The sequence below is a fragment of the Vanellus vanellus genome (assembly GCF_965231255.1).
Source record: "Vanellus vanellus genome assembly, chromosome: Z".
Classification (NCBI taxonomy): domain Eukaryota; kingdom Metazoa; phylum Chordata; class Aves; order Charadriiformes; family Charadriidae; genus Vanellus; species Vanellus vanellus.
The window spans coordinates 41899954-41927775 of NC_138908.1; the positions used below are offsets into that span (position 1 = coordinate 41899954).

The following is a 27822-nucleotide window of genomic DNA, read 5'->3' on the forward strand; positions in this document are numbered from 1 at the left end:
ATTGGCAGCCCCAAGAACGGCGAGGGAATGAAATATGTCTAGGGCACATCCAGGAGACAGGCCTGGAGGCAAACTACCTGTGATGCTGTCACTAAATACTTCTGCCAGACGCCTGCTCTGCAATGCAGGTCTGAGGTCCGTCTAGGGGTAGGGTGAGAGACAGGGCTGGAGACAGGAGTTTGGCTGACAGACCTCAGGCAGGAACCAGATGTCTGGGCCTTCACTGAAACAGGGTGTTGAGGTCCTCCAGGCCCTGACAGTAATACAGTAAAGAAACACTCCAAAATACATTGTTATCACATTTTACAGCCATATTCTGCAATTGTTCACATAAAGCAAAAAAAGCCCCATATAAATGCTGGTTTCTGCACCAACTAGCAAAAAAAATACAAGGTGATGATAAGGTAACAAAGTGAATTTCTATACTACAACATCCAGACCACAATCAGTTATACTTATGTCAGTGCAAGATAACACTACTTGAGATATATTAACAGCTCTAAATCACTACAAATGAGCAAAAGCAACTGTTGGAGCCACACTGGGAGAGGTACACTGTAGACTTGTAAACTTAGGTGAAACTGTCAAGTTAGGCTATAAACCTATAGTGGTATCTACATGCTTTTTAAAATCAAAATAATGGAAATAACTTGAAATATTGATTTGTCGGGCAAATATATAGTGTAAATCGGTGTGAATTGTAAAGTTAAATAATATTCATGCAATTGACTCTACTACCAGAGGGTGAGAGTAGACTATACTGCTGTTCTCTATATAGTATGAGACTGAGTCTTGCACGACAAGTCTCAGCCGCTTTAATTACAAAGATCAAAGAGCTCTGATTATTTCTCTGTGTGCCTTGTAGCGGCCTAGTCCTTTGCTAGAGCTTCTTATGCTTTCTTGCCATTAGGCACTACTGAAACAACACAGCAGAACTGTGAGTGAGTACTCAGACATGTTGAGTTTGGGCAGTTTCAAACATAAGAATACAAGCAGTATTTTGCATCAGGGCCACAGTGAAATCAAGATTTTTCGAAAGAAATTCCAAGCAACTCCCTTGCAATGAAAAAACATGACTTAAAATACCTAGTAGCCAAAATGTGAGGCAATCTACCCAATATGAGGGAAAGTGCAAAATCCCGCTCTGAGTCAGACAGGAGACTAAACAAGTATGCTGTTCACACTGTCTCTCAAGCTCAGAGTATTGCATTATTTATATAAAGTGGATCAGCTCCAAGAACAGAAACTGTAAGAGTCTGACACCATCATCAGCGACTTGGGCATGTGCCTAGGGTCCAGGATCAGCTAGCGGACAGAGCAGTCTGTCCTGGAGCAGTGAATTACCGACCTCATGTTACATTTCATGGCTACCTTCCACTAACAGTAGTGGTGCTGAGTGTCTTATTGAATGATTAGTGGAAAACTAATTTTGTCGTTTGTCTAAACTAACTATGGACTCAATAGGGATACTTAATGACACATTACAATCTCCCTCTCTCTTCCTTTCTCCCCATCTACTAACCACATCCAGCAAGCAATAAATAACCTGTTTCTTTTTATGGTAAGAGATAAGGTGAACTTTATTACCTCTCCTTTACTATCTTCTCCTCTTTCCTACAGAGGAACCAACTTTTCTCTCTGATGGTCTCACTGAGGTTTATCTATTTAAACTTAGAACAATTGTTCCTAAATGATATTTAGCCTTGAAGTTTGCTGCTTCTATTTCAGACCTTGTGCATTTTTCCATGCTTATACTAGCTGATCTAAGAAAAGATATTACCTCTGCATATGAATCTCATCCAAACTTCAGGCATCAACAGAGAACTGGAATACGACTACTGTGTTATAGGTGGAGCCATATTCTGTAAAATTTCAAATAGAGATATTGGCCTGCTTTTACGCCATTTAAGGCTTTCAGAAAACTTTGGAGGATTTAATAATTAAAGACCTGAAGCCAAATGAGCTGAACACAAAGTGGGTTTGCCAAAGGTCAACCATGGCACATTACTTCAGTGCTTCTCTTCAAGGTAAATGCAGGCACATACACGTGGACCAGGTAAACTGTGAACATCAGTAAAATATTTAACGCAGTGCCACAGGAAAAATATTAGATAAGCTGTCAAAAAAAAAAAATCTCATACAAGACATTTAAGTGGATAAAGAGTGGCTAAAACCAGAGAACATCTTTTAGCAAAAGCTCTGTACCTGCAAGAAGGTTAAAAAAGGAATTCCTCCAGAGCTGTCATAGAAGCTGTCTTACTACTGGTTTGAGTGGTGACATTTGGCACAAAATGAAGCAGTGAATTAAAGAATTTTTCCAGAGGACACAGAGGTTGTCATCAGCACAGGGGACTGAATTTCAAAGACAAAAGAAACAGATGACTTGAAGGACTGTAATAGAGAAAGTGGCACAAAAGGCAGGTCGTGAACTTGGGATCTAATTAAAATTTCTGTTATAAGCTGGAGCTTATCAGTTGGAAAAAATAAGAGGAGAACTAGGTGGGTGCATTAATCGATTAGAGAGTGTTTATGAGCATGGTACATCTCTGGAAAAGATAAATGTGATTCTAGATTCAGATGGTTATATCCAGACAAAATAAGGAAGCATATAAGGTACTAGTACTCAGCTGGAATATGACATACAATTCTCATTGCCTGTGTTCAAGGAAACTGCAGACAAAGGCCCTGAGACCTATCAAGAGAACAAATATGAGAAGAATTCAAAGTCCTTGACTGATTTATCTTCAAAACAAGGAAGGAGGGGGAAGGTGATTTCTGCTGTACATATTATGGAGCCAAGGGAAGCATAACTTGGCTCTTGAATAAATCCAGGTTGTAAATTAGAAGTAAACTTATAGTACTTTGTGCAGAAAAGTTCTGGGGCAACCTTTTACTGGAAATACCTGGAGTAAGAAATGTAACTCATTTCAAGATGGATCTTGCCAAATTATCAGAGGGATTATGTCGTTAGGTTGCCAATAATAGCTGAGAGCAGGAGGTCTCTCTCTCAGACTTCACTCCTTCTGTCAGAGTAAGCAGCACCTTACTTCCCTGTGTTTTTCTGTTCAACCAGTGGCACCAGCGGAAGGAGGAAGAATCTGTCCAAAAAGTGGAAGTGCTAAATTCTGTAACAAATTATATACACTATGACTCCAGCTTGCAGCTGGCTGAGTTCAGATTCCTGTGCTATTCAGCATATTAACAGCTTAGCTGGAATCCTGTCATGTATCCTACCAGGTGCTCTTACAGACCAACACTCCAAAAGGGGTGAAAAAGAAATCTGTTTATCTGTCAGTCACTCAGTAGCACAATCCTGAGACAAGCTGTGTTATTCAAGATGTTCTTTTCTGATCTATCCATTTTCTTGGAGGGGGCGCTACTGAATTCTTGCAAGTCATATGGAAGTTATGTTCCAGTGATCTGCACTTGTCAAAGAATAACTGTTGCTCCAGAGCCAAGTTATGACATCAGCGGCACCTGTCAAAAATTATAGCACAGATCAGATGTGGCATTCAGAGTTTGTGCCCTGTGACTGTCTGATCATTCCACTTGGTGTGTTGCAGTCTTCACAAAATGAGACTGTGGGTTTGGGTTCTTTTCCCCCCTGCCATTAAACTAATTCATAATAGCAGATGTCATCACTCCCAAATAAAAATGAGTGACGGATGAAAATATTTCATCAGTTATTCCTGGCAGTTGGAGTCCTCTTGAAAAGGGGAACCCAGAGGTAAAACTGACACTATTCAGTAATCACTCAAGAAATCCATACTTTGACAGAAGAGGAAGCTACTATACAATCAAAGTAAGCATTTATGTTCTTGTATTTTGGCCAAAATAAGATTTTCTCTTCCTATCTTGATTATTAAATGGGCCTAGACATACATGCAGATACATATATTTTACTTTTTGTTAAATCGTGTGAATTTGAATAATGCTTTCTTCTTCCCTCCATGACCTTGAATACTGTATATTATGGTATAATTTATTTGAGGCTAATCTGATCCTGTCTGATTTATAAAATATCAGAGGTATCCTGCCTCTGCTTTGTTTGACTCTAATCTTAGCTTCAATTATTAACCCGTTATTTGTTCCTATATCTGTTTTTTTATTACTAGAACTTCTGTATTACACACACTTCAGCTGAAAGGAAATCCACCATAAAATGAACATGTAAGGGGATATTAATCCTAATGATGTGTTCTATAAGGGTAATTTAAAACTTTTTAGAACATAAACAACACACCACACCCAGGCTTTGAACTCATATACTCTATTATAATAATTCTGTAATGTTGGAAAATGTTCTTCGCTTAGGCAAACCAACCCCAGTGAAGGGCAAAGGAATAGGAGACTAATTAGTGGCCTGACAAAGATAAAATAGCTCATGGTCATGATATGACCCAAGGGACTGGGTCCAGCTGAAGTCAAAGATAATATTTCCATTGTTTACAATGGTCTTCAAAAAACTCTGAAGTGAGTGTGTATATTCTTTCAAAGACATGTTCATGTTCAACATTAAAATTGGCTGAATCCTCAAATTCATTGAAAGTGTTAAAACTAGCCCTATCTCTACCTTTTAGAAAGGAAACATTTTTTAAGATACAAAACCCCAATCATTCTTGTTAAAGATTTTGTTCTTTCAGGAAACATTTTGCAAATAAAATTTAGAAATGTACAAATATTATTTTATCTTGCTGGTTAAAATATTTTCCAATAGGAAAAGAAAATAAGGTTGGTTTCTTTTTATTAACCAAACCAATTTTTTTTTTTAAATTATGCATCATTTAGATAAAAAAAAATACTTTGACTTTTTTCTCAAAATATGTTCAGTTAACAGCTTTACTGAATGCATGAAGAAAAACCTCTTACTAAAAAGTAAAAAATTTTCAGAGAATCTCATTGTATGCACTAGTATTGTCTCTCTCTATAAAATACTGAATTTTGAAGACAACGGTTAACTCAAGACGTGTTAAATAGACAGACTAAAAAAGGGCAAAAGATGCTTCCTGGAGTTTCAGAGAAGATTTTCTTCTTTTGCTTGTTTATTTTAGATAAAAGTTCCTAAAAATAGCACTTTTGTTCAAAACATCAAGAGCCATTTCTGACTCCAAAAATGTCTTTGGTAAGAGTCCAAAGTAGAAATACAGTTACAAGGTGCGTAGAAGAGAAATTCTTTGCATTAGGTATTTGTTCAAACTCCTTTTTGTACCTCAGTAGAGGTTGTCTGAGATTACAGTAATTCAAAATGTGCAGACCAGGAAAGGGCTAAGAATAGAGCATTTGGAAACATACTAATTTAACACCTTTCCAAAGCACATTCAGCCTGCAAATCAGATTAAAAGACAGAAGGTTGCACCATTGGCTGCTTTTATATTAATTTTGTAGCAGTGAATAAAAGTTGTGCACTTAATAACCTCCAGCTAGAAGCAAAATTTCTTTGCCCTTGCACTGGAGAGATCTGCTGAGGAAAACTACTCATAATTCACATTTTGAACCTTCTTTAAACATGCTCTGGGACAGAAGCTCAGAGTTTAAACCAAATGTATTGCATGTAGACTCTATCTGTGTTTCATGAGTGACTGACTGTCTTACAGGTTGCTGCATGGCCATGTGATTTATGGTTTGAATATAAATGGAGGAGACTTGTTTTTTACAGCCCAGTTCTCTATAAATTAATAATTTGTTAACACATAAATTAGTTCCATAAATAACGAATGCTGTAAAAAACTCTTTTGTACACATGTACACATATTTCTGACAGTTGAGTTTCAAAGCTGGCCAATACACAAGCCACTTTAGCCCAGATCTAGTCTTAACTTTATTTAAATGTTTTTTTATCAGCTTGGCCCACAAAAAATAACAGCCGAGATACTTCAAATGAGCAGGTAGCACTGCATAACCCATACAAAAGCAGGGCCTCCTCAACTATCTTATCTGAGGATCTAATAAGGGACTCTGGCTTGCACCAGCGTTATGCACATTTTAGTAGCCCTTCATAGGAAATGTACTGCAGAAATTTTCTTATCATAGATTTTCAGTCCATAAATGATATGTACACCAGTTCAGGTCTTCTGAATTAATAATTTTTAACCTATAGAAGTGTTATTATTTCTTATTTTACTTTCATATCAGTGGAAAAACATGTTAAAACGTGACGTTAGTAGCGAGAAATACACCTCCTCGACGACTCTCCTTTAATTTCTCTGGAATGATACCTGCCTATCTGAAATGAAATTAAAGATGATAAAGAACCTCTTTTCCTTGCTCACTTTCCACCCAGGCAAAACTGGTGGAGCGACTTTAAGAAAGTGTGTTTTTTACTTACGGAGAAAATCTAATTGTCCTGCTAGTTTCTGAACCCTGGGGTATTTGAGTGAAGGAATCAAAACCAAGTTTGCCAGAATTAAGTCCAATTGTCAGTGTAACTCCAATTTATGTTATTGGGACATTTAAAAAAAGACAAACAAAAAACCAGAAAATCACTCTACAACAAAAACAAAAGATGTTTCCTTAAACAATAATAAAGAATTTATTTGATACAAAGCAAACAAACCTAGATAATTATTCAGAAATCCAAACCAAGCTTCTAAGAATCTTCCAATTAGAAAAAAAGAAGGTATTACGCAGTGTATGTGAACTCTAATCTCTATACGTGGATGTTGTAATGCCAGGCTCAAAGAAAGGATGCTTTCATACACCATAGCATGAGAGATGTTGGCTAATAATGCCAGATGGCACCATCTTCAAAAGTCTTATATCAAGAATCTGTCTTAGTCAGGACCACAGCAATACTTCGTGAAATATTCACTGGCACTGACATTTCTAGGAACCATTATCAAGTCAAATGTTCTTGGTTTGCAAAAAGTCCTGTAGACGTACCAGACATTTGCAGAAGTACCTCCATCTTTTGGGTACCTTTCTGACTAAAGCTTGTTTTTCTGAGTGGAGCAGCCAAGATTTAAGGCAGCCATAACCCTCATGGACCCCCAAAAATTCTAACCAATTTAGACCTCAGATAAAGACTGGAGGCCCTCTTTGTAGCACTTGAAGAATATCTACTCTAAGTTTAATAATCATAAAAACTTAATCTCTAATGAAAGGTTAATGTGTTATGGCAGACTCTTACCTGAGGCACAGTATATTAGGGTTTAGAGGGCAAATCTACCCAGACAGTTTGTCAGCAGCTTGGACTCGGCTTCTGAGGCAAGGGGATAATTATCTGAAGAGTGTCAAGTGGGCAGCTGGTACTGTAGAAGAGCCTTTAAATGGTGCAAAGACCCAGGTGACCTGCTGGTCTAGGAATGATGAAATAATCATTTTCCATCACTCACTGTAACAAGCTATTACCAGAGCATTTATTCTAACACTGCTCAAAGTCTACAGAATTAAGATACAGATAGGGCATCTTCCCGTTTGTCCATGACATGCATACCTTTTTTCAAGGTGAAGCTTTATTTAATACTGTTATTTTAGGGCCTCGGAGTGAGACAAAAGATGATTAAAAAATTACCCATATTCCCATTTAGACCACATCATTGATAAATAAAGCACATTTAGCAAAAGTTGGTAGTAGAACTGCTGCACCCACACTTGTGCAACAGCTCCTGCCGTGTCCCACTGTGATACATCTACAGCATCGCCAGTCCACAACAAGGGAAACACCAGAAAACTGCTGTTTGCCTCAGATGAAAATATCTGATTGTTTTGGTGATACTGCAGCTCTTGCTGACTTTTCTGTGAAGAGGACCAGTATCCCAACCACTCAAGGATGTCTGATACTCCATCACATAGGAAATTGTATTACATCGACTAACCAGTTCACACTTACTACTCCAGTTGGACTGTACTGGTCTTTACCCAACTGTATTTCTCTGTGGAAAAACACTGCATCTGGAAGTGGAAGAGATTTTTCTTTTTGCTAAGTAAGTTTTTCAGTCCAGTCAAACTGACTTTGGCAAAATTATTCGTTACTATTGATCTTTCTAAAAAACAGGTTTGTGAAAATGATGCCAAATAGAAAATATTCAATCTAGGAAGATGCTGAGATCTTACTTGTGTGCCCTTTTAAAACTTCAGGATTTTAAAATACCATATTTTATAGGAAGACCTTACACAAGTCTGCCTTCATTGTGTTGTGCCTGACTGTCCTTTTCTTTTTCTGTGATCTTCTGCTTACAGCATTGCACAAATCAGAGATTTCCTCAGATTGGCCTACTTTAGCATAGTCTTCATAGTACTTATCAAGGACAGCTCATAAAGTATGACATTGTCCATGAAGCAGACTCACAAGTACATATCAGGGTCTATGAGGCATTTATTCATCAGCATTATAGAGTGGACAGTTGGCAAAAGTATCTAGTGACAGCAGAATACAGACAAATGCAAGGATGCAAAGGGATTTCATAGGAACCCTCAAATCATGCACTGACGTAGTCATAAAAACTGAGGAGCATGGGTTTGTTGGGTTTTTTTCTATCTTGTGTCCCCCCACTTGCTGGAGGGGCCTAGTGGAGGAGACTGATGAAAGAAAACCTGCTTCACAGTTAGGGTAGAAGTATAATGGGTTGTTGGAACCTTATTTAATATCATGGCAAAGCAATATTTGGCCAGCAACAAATACAGTATATGATTATTTCCTTTGGGAATAAACAGCAGAACTTAACTTTTCAAAGTACCACTAAGATCTGATAACCAATGCATATTTGGTAATATCAGCAAGCGCTGCAGACATGCTGAGAATTTTAAAACCCTCTGTGTTTGAATACTATGCATTTAGCAAGGAGAAATTCACCTCATTTCTGTCCTATTTCTCATTTATTGGAACTCATCTCTATATCTTAACAAGCTCTACTTTTAACACTATTTAAAACTGAATTTTGATAAATTGAAGAACAAGGCCATAACAAGCTCTCCAGGGCTTTGCACTCTGTGTGCTTCAACTTTAGATTCATAATTCCCCTGCATATTTTGTGCTTGATATCATTTGGAGTAGTAAAAGGAATCATTTAAGAGCAACGCATTTCCCTTGGATAACAACCATCTATGATCTCTTTTAAAACTACAGGAGGTAGAAAAAGGGAAAGCTCTTCACAACATCTCATCTGAACTTCAGTGAAAACGGCACTATATTTTGAACTATTTTTCCCAAGTTCTTCCAAAACTACTTAAAATCTCACACTCACTGAGGCCTCCAGAATATTTCAGTCAACTGTGCCATGCATAGTCATTACTCAGTAACAAAAATACAGGTACACCATTTAACTATCACCCAAGGCCTGTTTCAATGACTTATATTTTGCTTCAAGACAGAGTAAGCATCAGTTACCTATTCTTCTCAGGTGACATACCTTATTTTAATAGCACTTCATGAGAAAGAAATTGCAAAGGGGCTAAGCAACTCGGTATCTGCCTCAGGTTAGGCTCTGACAGCTCTGACCTTCAAATTGCTTTTCAGAAAATGAGCAAGCATACCAACTTTAGACGCCACAAGGTGGGTGGTCATGATGCAGAAGAGCTGAAGAACTTCTGGGAAAAAGTCATCCAAGAGCAAACTAAGCAACGAGAAGGTGAAGAGTCTAGGTTAAGCAAAAGTGCCCTGAACAAGTGAGTGGTATTTTTTCTTTTGCACAAGACAACAAGGCATGTCATCACGTGCTTTAAAATAAGGTAACCCGTTATTGTACTGCTTTATTCATAGCACAGATTTTGTTCTGGATCTTTGGCACTTTCTCTCTCACAGCTGCTTGTCTCACATTTCCATGGCTCTTCTGCATGGAAACTCAGACACCCCTCACCCCTGAATCTCATGAGCATTCTTCAAAGGCCTTGGAGCATAGCCACATAAAAATAAAGCACGTTGGCACTATGGCTTGTGACAGCCAGAAAATATCAGGATTTTTACCTGGAACTGGTACAGCTACACAAATAAATAAAATAGTATTAAATTAAAGGGACAGGCAACCCACCCATTTAATGTGTAGCATAAACAAATCCATATCATCTTTATCATGTTTAACAGCCCTTTGCATCGATAAGCCCAAAGACAGAAACAGTACAATAAGATTTTCCTGTCCCATGAAACACATTTCATAAGCATTCCTGCTATACAAAAGGTAAAATTAAGGCAATTCAATTTTGTTTTTTTTTTCCCCAATACACTATAAATCAACAGGCACTGCCTAGAAAGAGCTGTGACTGTGGTATAGATACTCCGCACAAGTCTGGTATACTGCTTCAAATACTTGCTCAACCTGTTGCATCTCAGGAGTTTGAACCGGGGTCTCCCACACACTAAGTATATCCCCTGACTAATAACAGATGGAGAAAGAGGATAAGACATACCTGAGCCTCTTGTGTTTTTCTGATGGACTTTCCTCCTGAAGTTGACAAAGTTTTTCCTGCATAAACTTTCCTCAAAACTGGGACAGTCAAATAAATTAATTTGTCTTTAACGAACTGTAATGTGCTGGTAAAGGGCCATTTCTGTAAAAAAAAAATTGCCGGTACTCTGACCCTAATGCCCAAGGAGGAAGTTACTATAATCACATTAAAGATGAGGAAATCAAGATCCGGGCAGGCCTTGTGTCCCAACAGAGTCAGTTGTAGACAGTCCTGCTCCCAGTATCTGGCTAGTCAGTAATATTCCCAAACCCAAATCACCAAGTTGCTGGAGAGAAACTGTGTATCATAAAAGCCAGGAAAATGTTCAGCTGCACTGGAAACCTTTGTCACTCTAGCTTCACAAAAAACTACCATAAGAAGAGATCACAAAACAACTGCAATTAGGGGTGTAGATGACATTTTCAACTTCACAACATTAAAAATGTTAAAAGCTCTTATAAGATCTTCTCTAAAAAGAAAAAAAAAATATGCAGAAAAAAAACTTTGAATATGTCTTAACTTACACACCCAATGTGTCTTAACTGACTGGTCCCAACTGAAATAGACCCAAGCAATTTCCTTCAAGGTCACTCGACCAAAGCCCAGATTGTTCACAAAGTGTTCTCTAATTTGAAAAAAAGGTACTTTTAGGAGGTAATAGACAAAATCTACAGGTCCACTATATCATGTAAGTGGCACCTGGGAGAATTAGATGGCTCTATGTACAGGCAAATGCTCCCTCTGTGACACGAAAGACACTAGTTGACAGGGAACATCACTACTTTCAATGGCAAATTTTTTGAGGCCTAACTGTACACATGAGGATAGTGAAGCCAAGACTGAGTAAGCCAAAAGAGAAAAGTTTAAAACACAATCTGAAATCTAGCCGAGAAGCCAAACTAACACAAACATCCATGTGAAACAACTACTGCTAAGTTATTCTCAGGTGAAACATTGGCTACTGTTTTTTTTAACACACTAAATGTAATATAAAAGCCCATATATTCCATGATGCATTTGGTATTACCATATGATATCTAATCCTATAGCATTGCTGTGTCAGGTGTTTCATAACACCATTTCCTCTGCAAAACGACCCAGCCAACAATATCTTGCAGTGGTCCCCAGTGATTTTCTCTTCTGTCTGTACTATACTTGTGTCTTGAAGCTATGTGGCTCCTCTTGCATATGACATCAATTCTTTCCATTAAACACATACAAAGTCTGCAGAGATGTTGGGTACAAAACGGTTGCTTTCTTTTTCTTTTTTTCTTCTTCAGAGTAAACCCAAATGGACATATTTAAAGTTCTCCCTGCTCTTCACTGCATTTTAGAGTGAACTTGGGAGGTCGGGGAGTGCAACTGTATTTTTTAATTTATATGTTGAATGACCTTACTGGATAGACAGTACTTCTGGGTGGCTTTGAGAATACCCCAGAGGAAAAAACAGAGCTCTTCACACTGACAGTATTTCAGCAGTTGTTTGACTCATTAGGAATCCAGCAATGTCAACCACTGATAGCATCAGCACTATCCCTTTCTCCCCTGCATTCCCAATCTAGCAAGCTAGAGAGATGTGTAGATGGTAAATAAATACGGGACAAGTGCTATAGTGATGAAAGAGAGGAAAGCTTCAACCCTGCTGAAAAGCCCTGGATATATTTGAAGGATTTGGCTCAGTACTTGCTAAGCGCTTGTCCTCTCTTTGCAGACTCCGCCACGAATGGACTCTGCGGCTGGAAGGTCGAGCAAGGCAGGTCCAGGCGCACATGAAAATGCAGAAAGAAGAGACGACGCTGCTATCCATCGAGGCTCTTCCCTCACCAGATAAAACTGTTGCTTAAAGTTATGGTGAAAACACAGAAAGCATTGGGCCTGACTCTGACCTTCTGCATGCACCTATAGACCTGCAGTTACACTGCTGAACAAGCAAAAGGTCAGAATCTGGCCCGTTTCCAGACTACTTGCTAGAGCTACTAATAAAGTCCTACTGAAATTCAGTGCAAGAAGAAGGCCACAGTACATAACCTTGAAAAAAAAAAAACGCAAAGAGAGAGATGAGAAGCAGACACCTTTAATTTTCCATGATATATCATTATTGCGATGTAGCAGGGCTTCCTTATGTAACTCTGCATTTCCAAGTGACAACAACATATTTTTAGGAAAGAGGATTGCTTCTTTAATAGGAGTAATACATTCAGACAGCTGCATACAAAATTGCACATTTCCATTTACAGAGCTCACAGAGTCTGGCTTAATGCAGATATAAGCTGTTCTGCCTGTCTTGATGAGCCACAGTGAAGGCAGTTAAGGATTAGTCTGATCAGCTGGACAGGAGGAGAAATATATTCTTTAGTGCAATCAGGAAAAAAAAAAGAATGAGCTTTTCTGATCAACATATAAGAAAATGTACAGATCTTAATCATTGAATGAACAGAGGAAAGGATTTTTACTTTCGTGGGGTAGGAAAGAAAAAGGCTGCTGAGGTTATTATGAACCAGTCTCAGAAATGTCAGAGCAAGTCAGTATGAAAGAGAGTTTGAAATAGAAGGCAGCGAATCAGTTCATCATAACAGCACAGGAAAGCTTTGCAAGGTGTCACTTGCCATACCTGGTGTGCACTAATCCAAACACTTGCTGCATTTCATCTTCTTCTAGGTGAGGTGAAATACAGGGAGGAATAACTAAACACAAGGTAATAATAGTGTGTTCTGTTTACCTACATGTCTGTGTATCTAAATACCATATCTTTTGGATTAAAACATTTACTTGTTATCTCTTCAATTAATTTCTTTGATATGCAAGAGAAGAGTCGTAAATCTAAACAACTATTTTTCTCTAACAATATTGAGGCAGACGGAATTTTACCTTGCATCTGTGTTTATGCTGAAGAAGTAGACAGGAATATGTGTGATAAATTTCAAAACAAATCAAAAATTAAACCATTTTGACCTCACAGAAATGCTTTTTTCCTTTTAAAACAACGTTTCATTAAAACACACAATTTTAAAGAATGTTCCCATTTCTACATAGTGACATTCTCCCATAGAAAAAAACATGTTACTACAAAAATGTATTCCGCAAAGGATCAAAACAATTAAAATCTTACAAAATGTTCTGTTGTTGTTGAAAATTGAAGGGAATGTAGAATCAGTCTCTTTTCATATAACCCAACCCAAAAAGCAATTGTTTCTTCCAGTGTTTTTTTTTTCTATTAGAAAAGCAATGCTGGAAAATAATAAAGTTGTAGCTGCTTTTGCCTTTGCAGAGTCGTCTCTTTCTTTTGTGTTCATTTATTTCCCGCTGTTCTCTAAAAAGTTCTTTTGCTGCCACCCAGATTAAACATTATTTCTGGTGAAGAAGATCAAACGGGGCCTGAGCCTGCTGTCACTTAAACAAAAAACATAGTAGTTCACTGTTCTGTAGTGGTAGCTAAAGGACATAGACAGGGCCTATTGAAATGGAGAAATGCCAGATTCCCCACTTCCAAAAACCGGATCTACTAGATTTGCTAACTTAACCACTGCTTTATGGTGTTGTAATGTCACATCATCGGTGCAGCTTACCCCTACTCTACGCCAGCGTGACAAGAGAAGATCCAAGAAAAGCTGGCCCAATAAGCATTTATTTTTCTTTTACATTTAATGACAACATTTTTAATTATTAAGGACACTTTAATGACAGTTTATCTGTTTATGAAGTTATATAAAACACAGAAAAAGGACTACAGAAGTAGATGCAATCCACACATAGCAGCAATTTTCAGCACTCCCCAGAGAGCACCCAAGCACCACCTTAGGTTCCCGAACAGTAGCTTTTCCATCAGGAGCTCTGAGGAGGTCGAGGGATGTGTGAAATCATTTCCACTACAAGCAGGAGGCATCGTACTGACTACACAGTGGAGGAGTGTTTATCTTTGCTAGTACATGGGACCCATTTCAGTTGTGAATGCTCTTCTGATACGTCCACTGCAGCACAGAATGCCTATATCACAAGTGGGAAAGACTAAAATCCTCCCTTTCTTAGTCAAAACCAGCTCTTTGTGAGTTGCTCAAGTACATACGCATTAGTCATACTTGCCTATTCTAATACATATTTTACAGGACAGCAGTATCCTGGCACCTCCATGATATTGAACACCAGATGCTTTCTGTTCCCAAACGTGGGCGTTCATCCATCTTTTTACTGCTACTGCACATACAACCAGACCGAGAAAGGAATCAAGTACCAGAAACAGTGAAGTCTAGCAGCCAGATGCAGCCAGATATGCTGCTTGCAAATTGCAAAGCTGAAAGCGGGCACTAAGCTGACGGATAGCATTTTGTACTTTTGCTTTAGTGACTGAATTCATGGAATTCAAGCCTGAATTTAGGCATTTCAGACACGCCTGAAAATGTGAAACCTGGCTTTCATTAAAAAAAAAAAAAAACAAGCAAACAAAAGTCAGTTCAAGTTAAATTGTTATACTAAAAAACATCTACCTCATTTATATACGCAGCCCCCATTGATAAAACAGGATATCCAGTGAGCATAAGCTGTTGGGATAGTAAGAGCCTTCAACTGAACACAGCATTTTTTTCCCTCCCTTGTCCCTAGTTCCTCACCCTTTCCAATGAAAAACAAAGATTCAAATGAAAACTTAGATTACAATAGCTATATTAAAGTCAGACCAGTTATTTGAGAAGAACTAATTACCCAGATACTTTCTTCCTTGGAGTTTATTAATTTGCCTAATAGAAAAAGAATTGGAAATTAACATCAGTTAGACTTCATAATCAGTACCGCCCTGGCCCTGCACTAGTAAGATGTCATCATGTCTTCCATCTGTATATAAGCCAGTCCAGCACTTGCCTAAGTCAGTAAAGAACAACTAAAATTGTACAGGGTAGGTCAAACTTGTGGTTTTGGTCATGAGACTTGAACCATCTGATATATGATGCAACCGTTGTGGATTATATCTATGAGGTAACACACTTAAGCTGGCATACTGATGTCAGCTGCAGAACACCCACTTAGCATGCCCAAATTTGTGTTCGTGGCAGATAACGTGAGCGCATACTGCACCCATTCATTCACATGGTTGCTCTTAAATGCTGCGTCTGATCTGGTAACCAGTGACTAGTGCTTGAGAGACAGCAAGGATTGCTTTCTTAAACTGTATCTGAGCTGTGCCCAGTTGTTGAAGTTTGGCTTACTCAAATCAAGACATTCAAGAGGGTGACTATAAACCACACTGAGCTGCAGTCTGACTTCACTCAGCCACCATCCAGAAGCTTTCACACAGTGAGTTACACATAGGACATGCTTAAATAAGCAGCAACTCAACACCTGTCAGCTGGAACACTTGAATTAGCACTTAAATTCAGAGCAGGAGAGCCTTTTTTAAGCGAAACCCTTGATTGTCTGCACTTACCACACACTGGTTTGGATCATAGAGTGAATTTAAGTCATGCAAACCAGATTTTTTTCGGAGGAAACCAAACCAGACCAGCAGCCATGCTCCAAGCACACACCAAAGGACGCTAGCCTTTAAGGATCTGAGGCAAGCATTCTTCAGACAGTTTTGAGACACCTGCATGGTAGGGATAAATTGAGTCTGCCATAAACCCCTGAACCACGTTTAGTCTGATATAGGGACCTCCGCAGCAGCCACTTGGATTCTACTGAGCGGCTGGTAATGTGCTGAGTCACTTGCTAATGTAGATGAGTATAACCCAACAAAAACAATACAGATGAGATCAAAGTGCATCAATACGTTTCATGTAGATGTAAAGGTGGACCTTAGCAGACACAGTGACTGAGCTCAGGAATGACAATTTAATTATACAGCCGTGCAGATGTGCTAGCATGCGTAACTATACACAGCTTGCTCAGCTGACCTACTGCATGTGCTGGAACAGAGTCTACCTACGCTATAATAAAACTTAGCACAGATCTGGCTTCTGGAAGCATAAAACAGCAATGTGTGGTTCAGCTCAACAGTTAAATGATAGGAATATGAGGATAATTACTAATTTCCTAGCCCAAATGTTCCTCCTAATTACAAACTGGCTGTGTCCTGAGGGATGCTGTTCTCTACCTTGCCTATTAAACAGCACTTGACTGTGACTTCACTGCCACAGTGTGAGTAAGGAATAGTAAATCACATTAAAAAACCTCATGGATTGAAAAGGGCATCTGTAGATAAATGGGGATGAAACAAAGAGTAGCTCTAGAAAATCTTGTACTTCCTCAGGACGCTTCCCTTCATGAATTAAGCATTACGATACTATTTATTTCTTACAGAGAAGGGCAGGAGTTATCCATGGTGTTATGCATTTGAGACAAAATTGCACACAAAAATTCAGTAGTCAGGTGTGACAATACAAAAATCTACTTGTTTCTCCTATTTCCCATCTATCTAACCAGCATGTGTTTATCTGTGCGTTATTTAGTGGCCAGAGTTTTAAACGTATTTCAAGATAAGGTGGACACAAAGTAGGGAAAATTCCAGCCCCAAAAATGACAGTCTAACAAATAGACTGGAAACAGTTTATATTACCAGAGAAGCCAAACTTAACAATAAGTCGCTATGTGTTACCTCCATAATTAAGTGTAGTTGTCTCATATGCCATACCTTAAATGAAGTTATAATTTCCTACTAGTGACTATAAAAATGTGAGAGGCTACTGGCCTAATTTTCACCTGGGATTCAGTGCCAGTTTTCAGCCTCAATGGGTCTACTCAAATGGTATGACTTCAAAGGCTCACAATCAAGGTCAGTATTTTTTCTACAGCAAACAGCAGCAGCATCAGGGAGAGTTATAATTTCAAACAACTACAGTAATAAAATAATCATCTGACAAAAATCAAAGGGGAAGAGAAGATGCAGTAACAAATCTGAATTATAATATTTAGTTTTGCTCTTTTGGTCAATTCTTTAAAGAATAACGCCTTTGTGTTTGGTTTCTACTGTGATTGTACTGTATATCCAACATAAACATTGATGCCATTCAATCAGAACTGTAACTTCCCAATATACTTTGACTGTTCAACTATAAGGAACAGATCAAAAAATAGACTTAATAGTGAAAAGTTCTTGATTCTATTAGATCTAATATATAACACAGAGGAATCATATCTGCAAAATACTGGTACAGAAAGCTCAGTTTATGTTGTCTATTTGCAAATAAGCAGTAGAAAAATATGTTTTCAAAGAGATTTTGCTATAGTTAATGCTATTTTTCTCCTCTGTTGTGCTATTCTACTTAACAATTGTGTGACTACTGTTAGAGTCTGAGATTGCAGTATAGGCTATGAGTCTAATTAGGAAAGGAAAAGACAACATTACTGGAGAGGCCAACAGTGTTATTTCAGACAAACCTTTTGAAAAAGTACCTGTATGTGCCCTGATACCTTAATTTTATTTTTTTCAGGGTGGTGTTGATTCCACTGCAGCTTCTCTTACAGAAATTTATTCTGTAAGATTTGTATTGGTGCTTTTATATGTATTCTAATAAGTGAACAAACGCACAAAATTGTTCATTTTTACATGTAAAAAGTTCCAAATAACAATACTGTCTCATTAATTACTGGATATTGTTGCATCAGATTTCTTGTTAGGGTTTAGTTAATGATAAAATGCTAACTAATGAATTGATACTTTGCAGCTTTGGGACAGCACACGAGTTTACTGATTTTGTTGATGCTGCCTCAATCATTAAATATATATTTGTAATAACTAGACTAACAGTCACTGAAAATAAGCCCTACAAGCAGTAAGGGCAGTCTAATCTAAAATATCAGAAACAGCAGTTATTATCCACCATCTCAAATGAACACTTAATAACCTGGAACTAAATCCCTTCAGGCTCCATTTATGATATGTACACACTTCTGCTGCAGTGATGACAAATACTCCATTTTCCCAGAACTAATGACCCCTCTATAATATGTACTGGGGGGCTGACAATTGTGTGGAATGAGGCTGTCAACAAACTAACAGAGTGCAGCCATGTTTGAAAAGTTTTATGCCTAAACCACAGGCAAATTTCAGTACTTCCAACCCATAATAAGCCCCTCGTGAGCCATATCAAAATTCTGTAGCATGTGTTTGGTCAAGACAGTTTCTGCATGTGCTTTGTTTACTTTTGATTTGGTTACGTTTGACCATTACAAATAATTGCATAAGAGTGCATAACAGTGATTAATATGTAACACTTCACTGTGTTCTAACAAAATACTAGTGTCCTCACTGTCTTCACTGTGTTCTAACAAAATACTAGTGTCTCATGGGATGTTTTATTGCTTTATTAGGTGGATGCACTAAAGAATATCCTCTTGATCTCAAAACCAAACTTTTTTTTTTTTGTATTCCAAATCACCTGTGAACAAGACCTCAAAGGAGGTACAGGTGCAACTTTACTGCAGGGACTTTGACAGCACTCAGTTAATATATCACTACGAAGATTAAGGATGCAGAAAATAAGTATACCTTCAACTACATTAGCTGCTATATTTATAGTTCAACTTGGACACTGCCTTTACATACACTGGAAACGCCAGTCCCAGTGACAAGGCTAGTATCTCTCCCAGCAAGATAGTTTTGAAAAGTAGCCCAAATACTGCTAGATTTCAGCCACTGTTTTCAACAAAAGCCAGCAAATTTGAGCAGGTACACTACCTAGTTCTATCAGTGCCATCTTGTCTTTCAGGCACCCTCTTACCTGGAATCTCTGGCACTCAGTTGTAAAGGTTCCCATCCAAGTGCAAATTCTCCTGGCTGCCAGTCCTCAATGGACCTTAAGAAAGTCTGGTAATTCTGCTGGCAAGCAAGCAACAAGAATTTACAGCCATTTTGAAGAGAGAAGCTTTATTTAAGTTGTCAAGAGACAAGAGCAAAATTTGAATTGGGAAAAATACAGTCTTCTAGCATAATTCTAGTCAGTGTGACAGGCTTCTTGAGCTTTGCTCTGATCTGGCATGTAATTACTGTGTATCCCTGGTCTGCAAGCTGTATCTCCTAAGCTGCAGAGCAATTCATGACTTGCACACATGTATCTTCTAAGAAGAAACAAGCACTTGAAAGACTTGTCTCAGAAAATTAATTTTTAATCATTGAAAACAATAGAAATAAATAATAATATTGAAATATATATAATATATATAAAAATATAAATAATATAAAAATATAAATATAAAATATAAATAATAATATTGAAAATAATAGAAATAAAAGCAATCAATTACGCCTTCTGATGAACCAGATCACTCCAGATTAACATGTCTATTAAAAAGTAAACCAAGCTAAACACACGTATGTGAATTTTATGTGCATGAAACATAGTTTTTCTAGCAGCACCATTCAATCAGTTGTAACTGAAACAATTAAAGCCTTCCGCATGGAGAACTCCAACCACAGTTAAAAATAAGTTTTTCTGTTCCAAAGAAAAGTACATGCAGACACACTATCCTAAATGCTTCAGCAACTCCGGTCTCCAGTTTAGCAAAAAGTCAGTTTGTAATGCCCCATCTCCAATTTGAAGGCAACACAGACACAGTGCTCTGTGTCTCCTGGTTTCTTAATATGTGGTGTTCTGCACAATTTCACCTGGCTGTTTGCCAGTCATAGCAGGAATACATCAGAGAAGAAAACGATGGTAGGGAATGTAAAACACTGATCCAGCACATCCCCCTCAGCGGCCGCAGGCACACAGGAAGCTCTAAACACAAAATAAAGCTGCTTCCAGAGTAAAAGATATTTGTTCTTTTGTTCCAGTTTTCTGTTGTTTTCAGGGCTTTTTTTGGGGTGGTGAGGGGTCTGTCAGAGGAGCAAGGCCAAAGAAGGGACATTCAAGCCAGCCCCCATGATAGCATTGGCAAGTGGAGCTTCTGCTCCCTCAGTCTGAAACCAAGTGTTGCCTTTTCCTGCGGGACGTGTTTCACACCTCCGTACCTGTGTCACCGGGGGAGGGGTCTCCACCACCTTCTCCGAGTGCCCAAGAGACGCACAGATCTGTGTGAGAAGGCCATGCCAGAGGGACAGCCACCCAGGGCAGCTGCCTCCACCGCTGCCATCCTGCTAGCAGGCCCAAGAGCCAAAGCCTCCTCCCGACCTCACTTTTCACAGCCTCCCCCCACTACTTAAAGCTGCCTGACAGCTACCAGGAGTAGCCCCAACAGCTCGCTAGGACTATGAGTAGCAATGTGGGAAGGGGCTCTGGGGACACGAATCTAGGTACACCTTGACTTTCTCTTCCCTGTCACCCTGAAACTGCGCGGGACAGAAGCTGCTTGGGAACTGCTGGCTGCTCTCACGACAGTTCCAAATGCAACCGGCCGCCGCATCAGGACAAAGCGCGCACGAGCCGAAGTGTCTCTTCGGCGTTCCCATGCAGCCCTATGACAGCAGGAGGAATGCATAAGCAAGAGCAAAATGGAAGACGGAACTTAAAAGTCGAGGCCACAGTGCCAGGGTGGGGTACTAAGCAGACTAATAGGTGCTCTGGAGCCAAAGAGAAGATCCAGAAAAGAAAGATTTTAGACCGGTTTTGTGTATTCCTCTAGGCAAATAAAAGACTGTTCAAATTAAAATTTTGAATGTGTTCTTTGAAGTCTGCTTTCTAAGGTGCCCTTCTTCCTAAAAGTCATGCCAATTTTAACTCAAGCAGCACAGAAAAACACTCGGTACTGCCAATCGCCGGCATTCAAACTTCATGGACTATCCTTTCTGAAATTCATAATACTTTCTAAAAAAATCAAGAGATCAATCACTAGAAATGCTGAGTTCTTATTGTTCTGGAGTTTAAAGCTTTTGGGCCTTTTCCTACAACTTTGCAGGCTTCAAACATCTTTTGCTTCTTAAGTCCCTAAACAGCTTTAAAACATGTCTTTCGGTCTGTCTTCAGTCTTTCAAAGCTCTAGAGGCTTTTACTAAAAGAGCTTGAAACATCCTGAGATCCGATCCTAAGAGCTGTCAGCGCTGATTATGAGTTAAAACAGTCAAATTATTACACTGCAAACAAACGATGACAAAAGACTACCTCTTAACCACCTTTTCCAACCTAAATTTATGATTCTATGATTCCATCCTGCCCCAGGAGCAAATTGCTCGACAGGGCTACTTTTATTGGAGAGAGGCTTGCGCTAGTTGCATCCTCGTGAGCTCGCAAAGTCACACAAAACAATCGAGCCACAGTAACAATTCAGCTGCTACCAGAAAGGCCATGTCTCCCCCTGCCCTGCCCCTGCCTCCGCTCTGCCTCCGGCACCCTGCGGCCGCAGGGCTCCGCATATCGCTAATTCAATCCCCTGGAGTGGCAGAAGCCTAGCCACGTTTCTCCCGGGTAAGACTTCTGCTGGGTTAGGGGACATCTGGCTCACCCAGGACAAGCCCCCCTTGGGTGGGCATGATGAAACATCACGTAAGTGAAGTCGGGAGTGGAGCTGCAGTGGGGAAGAGGTATGCAGTGTATCTTCCCATCCAGATTGCCTAATGCCACTACTCACTGGGGGCATTAAATACGCTGCACCCATACCAAGCAATCTCATTGCACGTGTAATGAATTCATGTGCAAAAAAATAATTCGGATTCAACAGTCTTCAATATCTAGGGTTACATCCAGAAGGTTCACCTCTCCCTATGCTGCCTCCAGCCTTGAGGATTGTGCAGGGTGTTTCCAGACTCCCTGGAAGGTCCCCTGGGAGATGGAATCAACGCAGAGTACAGCTTCCTGCTTCCAGCTTTACGGTGGTAGGTTTGAACATACAGCCATGGTAAGTTGCCCCTCTGCTTTTTTCATTCAATGATTCATGTGACCTGAGGATGAGCAGTGACCTTTTGGTTAACCTTTTCTGGCTGTAGTCCTGGAGAGGCCTTGAGGGTTGACTGGGAAGCCGTTGCTTTTGGGGGATTCAGAACTCTGAGACTAGTTCTGACTACACCTAGCAGCAGAGGAAATCCAGCAAATTAATAATGAATCTCAATCGATTAAGTGTGCCTCCTTCATCAAATTAGCAGGACTGCTGAGGAGTCCTGACTTTTAAAAATTCTCTCTTCATTGGCAGTTTCTCAGAGTCCAGTGTTAATGACCTTCAAGTCACACTACAAGACATAAATATCTTAGTCAGCTAGCAGAGCAAAGGTGCCATAGAAATGAACAAAATAATAATTCACTGTCTATGGAGTTACTGAGAGTGCACGAAGAGAGACAAGGAGAAACAGTCATCCTCAGTAGCTTTATATTTCCTCTAGATAAAATTCAAAAGGTAGTTTGAGATCCAGTTTACAAGGAATTGAGATTTCAATAAAATTTGCATCAAGGGAATAAGTAAAAGCAGAAAGTTATTCAGACAGAGCTAAAAGAGAAAGTGGGAAGGAGAGTATTGACAACATTTAAAATTTCTTTGTCTCCAAAGAGAGGAAGCATCATTTAAAGATGCAGCTCAGCAATTCTCACAGGGGTAAAAGTGTTTAACACAATATAGTTCAGTTCCCAAAATTCAGCAGGCTTTTGCATTTTTAGTTAGGGATAGGCTAATAAGCTCAGGTAACCAAATTCATGCTTTAATTAACATCTTTCCCCAACTGCCAGGTAATATACTGACATTATTTTACCTACTCCCTGAAGAAAGAATTTGTTATATCATAATGCAGAACTCCAAGAGCACACGTGGTATTGCTTTTTTGAGGAAGTCCTAAAAAGATCCTAAAATTTCATGTCAAATTGTATTTGTGAGAACTATATATTTAAAAAACTCTGTCAAAACCCCCAACCTCTCTTTCTATAGCACAGATATTCAATACAGCAAAATGCAAGATATGCTTTCTGTTAAAAATTAACTTTGTGTAGGCACAGACTGTCATAAAAATATAAATACATTTGAACAAAGTGAAATTATGAGCAACAATTAGCAAAAGTATTATTTATATACTCAATATATTAAACATAATGTGCAGAATATCAGTATTAAATACAGCATATGCATACATAAAAAAATTTTATCAATTATGCATATAGATTTTCCCCACTTATGTCTTCACAGATTTACTCATAGCCAAGCTAAAAGCTAAATTTAAATGTATTTTGATGAGTTCAAAGAAAAAGGAGAGAAAGAAGTGTCAGAATTCCTGGACAGATCTGATTCCTTTTTTTTTAAGAAATGAAAACTAAATGGTAAATTCATTTTTTTTTTCTCTCTCGAACAGCTGCTGCTCTGTGGCTTGAAAACTGATCTATTGGTGCAACACGAGGCAGAAGTTCCAATTTTTGGTGTTTTCTAGGTCTTCCACAGAGATGTTTTGGCAGATTTAGTACTGCAGCACCTAAATGTTGGTCCCAGTTATCTGCCTCCCAGGTTCCCACGCTCCCAGCCCATCTAAGCGTACAGGTGCAATTTGGTGAACCAGCTTAAGCCAAGAGTGAAGGTTTTGCACTGATACGCAAGTCCTTGACCTGGGACAACTGAAGTACAGGTGCAATTTCCATTCTGTCATCCTGGCTAGGAAATGCAGTAACCTACAGTTGGTAAAGAGAAATGGGCAGGTGGGGGTAGTAACATCCAAAACTCTTGCAGCTAAATCTGCCATAGCTAATCTGTTGGAGTCCTAAACCCCCAGCTGAAGCTGTCACAGAGAGCCAGCCTACGTGAACCATTTTGGTCAGCACCAAGGAAAAGTCAGGGTTAGCCTATGCAGCCCAATCAACTTCTTTTCAGATCTATTAAAACAAGTAAATTATCAAAGGAGCCAAATCTTAGCCCCTGTAGGGCAGCAAGAACAGTGAACAAATGAGGCAAAGGACCTAAAACATTGAACCCTTCACCAGGAAGGTACAAGAAGAAATTCACTCCTCTGCCTGATAAGTATGATCATATTGCTTTGATATCCGAAACCAGGCAGTGAGCAAGAATGTAACATGATAAAGAGCTGGGCTTTTCAAACCTTCGTGAAGCTGAGAGATGCTTGTTTGTACATGGACGTTATCTGCTTTATACTGCCTTTTAACATGCTTGTTTTCTCTCCAGATGAATCAAGGACAAGTAAACTGAAACAGAGGGAAGAGTGCCATAGCTTTTGAAATCCAATCTCTCTTACCTTATACTGCTAATTTGGGGATGGAGGAAATTATGTGGTTCAATTTACAATTAGGATTCCTCCATAATGATGCCTTTCCTCCACAGCTCTCATATAGGACACAAACCTTTTCCAGAAACCTAAAAATAAAGTATATTGCACTGTCCAGCTGTAGTGTTGTTTAACTTGGTGTGACAGACTGATCAACACAAATATAGACAACACAAAAAAGACAGTGATGTGCTCTGACCAAACATGATTTGAAGGGCATGGCAAAGGAGCAATCTGAGGAGCTGTCAAAAGGGTAGACTTTCTACAATGTGGTTAAAGTTCCACAAAGTTCCTTATTATGTGCTTATAAACAGCTCTTCACAATGAGGCAATGCATGTTTATCTATTGTTTTTGCATATTGATGCTCACTCATCCCATCTAAATTAAAAATAATACCTTTAATATAGGGCAAAGTGCTCTGTCTTCCAGGTAAACCTGCAGTGAAGGCAAATCCTGTGCCCTTTACTGCAAACATGAAACTAAATCTACACAATGCCAGAACTTCTTCATTAATATTGCCTCTGGTTTTGGCTTGCCAGAGTTCAGCAAGTTTATCCAAAAAAACACTTTTCAGGAATTTTGGTTGCCACCTGCATTAGCCATACCAAACTATCCCTTAGGAAATGGACCTAGAAGTTTGCTACTACACTGTATGTTAACTCATAGACATATTTTATCTTCAAATTTGCTTCTTTTGGGGAGAGGGAGGGATGAACTGCTACCCAGAATGACAAACAGAACATCTAAAATAGCACCCATAAACTAAGAGATCACCAAGGCATTATTTTTCACTTTACCAAAGTTTCATTGTGCAAGACTGGCTATCCTGAATAAAACTAGAGATCCATAGGAAACACATGTAATGCCAGCAGCACAACAAGGTCTCAGTCATAATGCCACTGCTTGGCAGATCAAGCTCTTCTGGAATGAGGTGCCCCAGTCTTTTGAACGTTGTGCTCTTCCTCCTCTTGGCACACAGAGTGACCACACTGAGTCACCAAATTTGCTTCATGTAAAGCGAAGAACATGCGCTTACTTCCTCGGCTAAACTATATTTAAAGAGCATTCAGAACAAGTTGTGGTTTTTCCCATAGCTCTGCTATTCTCTGTATGACAAGTGACGGCTATAGATGGACAGAGGTTAAGTGCCACAAGGTAGAACCTCAGCCCGTTTCAACTTAATGGAGCTGTGCCATTGCATTCAGTGTCACCAGTATTTCACCCCAGCTTCACTCATCAGCCAAAGAAAGGCAGGGAGCTGGAGTCAGCTCAGCTTCAGGAGTAAGAATATCAACCTACTGAGAATATCTTATCATTACGGTGAATTTAGGTAAATCCAGCCTCATAGTTCCTTCTTGTGTCTTTCTGTAATCTGGTCTCTCTTTCAATTCTATTATTTCCCTTTCTTTCTCACCGGCAGTAGCTCTTCTAAGGGCCAGAAGAATCACTCCTTCGTTGAATCAAATGCCAGAGAACCCCAGGCAGGAGAGCTGCCTCCACGCTAGGGACTCCAGACTTCCTGGGCAAGGACTGTAGTAGTCTCGGGAGATGACTGGAGAATACTAAATCAAATTACCATAGCACATTTCACAACATTTTATAAACCAACAATTCCACAAATTTCTTTCTCCTCCTCCCCTGTTATTTCCCCAGTTTACAGCCTTAAACATATAATTCATAAGCACACAAGATTTTGGTGTGATGTCTAAAATAAAAGAATAAGAAATCAGTTTTTCATTATTTGCACAGACTCTTCTGCCTTTGCAAGAGTTCAGACTCAAACAGCATGACACTTACAGAAATTGCTGGAGTGCCACCTATTGGAAATAGATGTACAAACAAAAAAGACTTTGGTTAGCCCACATAAAATAATAATTTATTACCCAAGTGTTCGTTTAACTGTATCAAGTTAAAAGGCTTTAAAATGCATACACTTCATGTTCCATTCATAATTATGTTAAAATTTAGATCAGCATGTAACTTAAAAAAAATGAGCCTCTCTAAGGGGTAAAACACTGGAAAGTGGTAAAGATTTATAGCCCTGGAGCATAAAATAGCAAAAATCAGAGCAGATCTGCAAGAATAACCACCTGCTTAAAATCCGAGTCACATTACTAAGCTCTATATCCACTGTTGGTGTAAATTTTATATCAGATCCTGGTTTGCACACTGCAGAGACATATGCAATCTTTAGGCTCACACAGTTTAGCTGTGTTTTAGACTCTGAATGTAAATGATTAATTTTCCCTATGGAAGGCAGTTGCCTTGGGATAAAACAGTCCTGTCCTCCCATGGGAAACTTAGAAATCTGTTTTGGGACAGTACAACTAGTTTTAATAAAATTATCTTCAGCTGCCATTTTTGTTCAGAAGGTACTCGGCCAATGCCACAAGTTAATTCTTTCCTTCCCTGTCTCCTGTGAACAGATAAATTTATGGGCTTTTTCCTCACTCCCTGCCCAGCTATACCTTCAGGCCTTCTAGCCTCTGTTAAGTGAAAGTGTGCTGATTTACACTTAACATTGAACGAGACTGGAAAAAAATTTTAAGCAACTGAAAAATTTAACGCAGTTTTGAACCTTGAACTTGATCCTTGAGCTGTCTGCCCTCCCTCCTTCCTCACCACCCAGCAAGCAGCAGGTTGGGAGTGCCACTGCCTGAAGAGCATCACTACTGAAATCCTCACATGTCTGCTTCATCTCCTCATCTCTACTATTGCAGCTTCATCCTCTGTGGCTTTACAAGCTCTCACACTAAAAGAAGCAACTGTCTTTCCTAGCTCTTTTCTGCCCAAACATCCCAAGCTTGATCTCAGAATCACACTGCTCCTCTTCCGAGTCCTTCTGTTAATTAGCACTGACCCCTGCCCAGCTCATGACAGTTTTTTTGACAGCTCTTTTCATGGTTGTGCTTAAGAGAGCTACACAAACACATAGAGTGGGAGCTTTTGTAGACAGCTCTAGGAAAAAAAAAACAACAAACCAAACAGCAAAACCAAACTGCAGTTAATTATACCTGATAGCATAGAGTAGAAAAAGAAACAGAAGACCGACATGGCACAGAAACAAAGTGAAGCAAAAGATACTGAGTGTGGGATAATACACATACTGTATTTCATATATTCAGTCCTCAGAATTATTCGGCAGCCAGCCATTCCAATCCGCTCAGTCATCCTCGGTGGTCTACAATTCCTAACTCCAATTCTTTGGCTAAGTAGTATTTTATAGTATATTTACAAAAATGACATGTGGAATTGAATTACTAAAATACATGCTATTTTCTCTTATTTGCAGCAAAGGCTAAAAATACCTTTTCCATTTGTGTTGCTTATGAACAGA

At 39.1% G+C, this 27822-nt stretch overlaps 1 protein-coding gene and 1 long non-coding RNA gene across 2 annotated transcripts in view; one reads left to right on the forward strand and one right to left on the reverse strand.

The window, feature by feature from the left end:
* LOC309683473 overlaps positions 1-27822 on the reverse strand; it is an 82897-nt gene that overhangs the window by 19206 nt on the left and 35869 nt on the right. The window lies entirely within an intron of this gene.
* Positions 3781-12224, forward strand: LOC309683586 (protein FAM240B-like; the record flags this gene model as incomplete). The annotated part of the gene is made up of 3 exons (XM_082497897.1): positions 3781-3802; positions 9455-9603; positions 12092-12224. The coding sequence occupies exons 2-3, from the start codon at positions 9458-9460 to the stop codon at positions 12222-12224; spliced, it is 279 nt and encodes a 92-aa protein (XP_082354023.1). The 5' UTR covers positions 3781-3802; positions 9455-9457.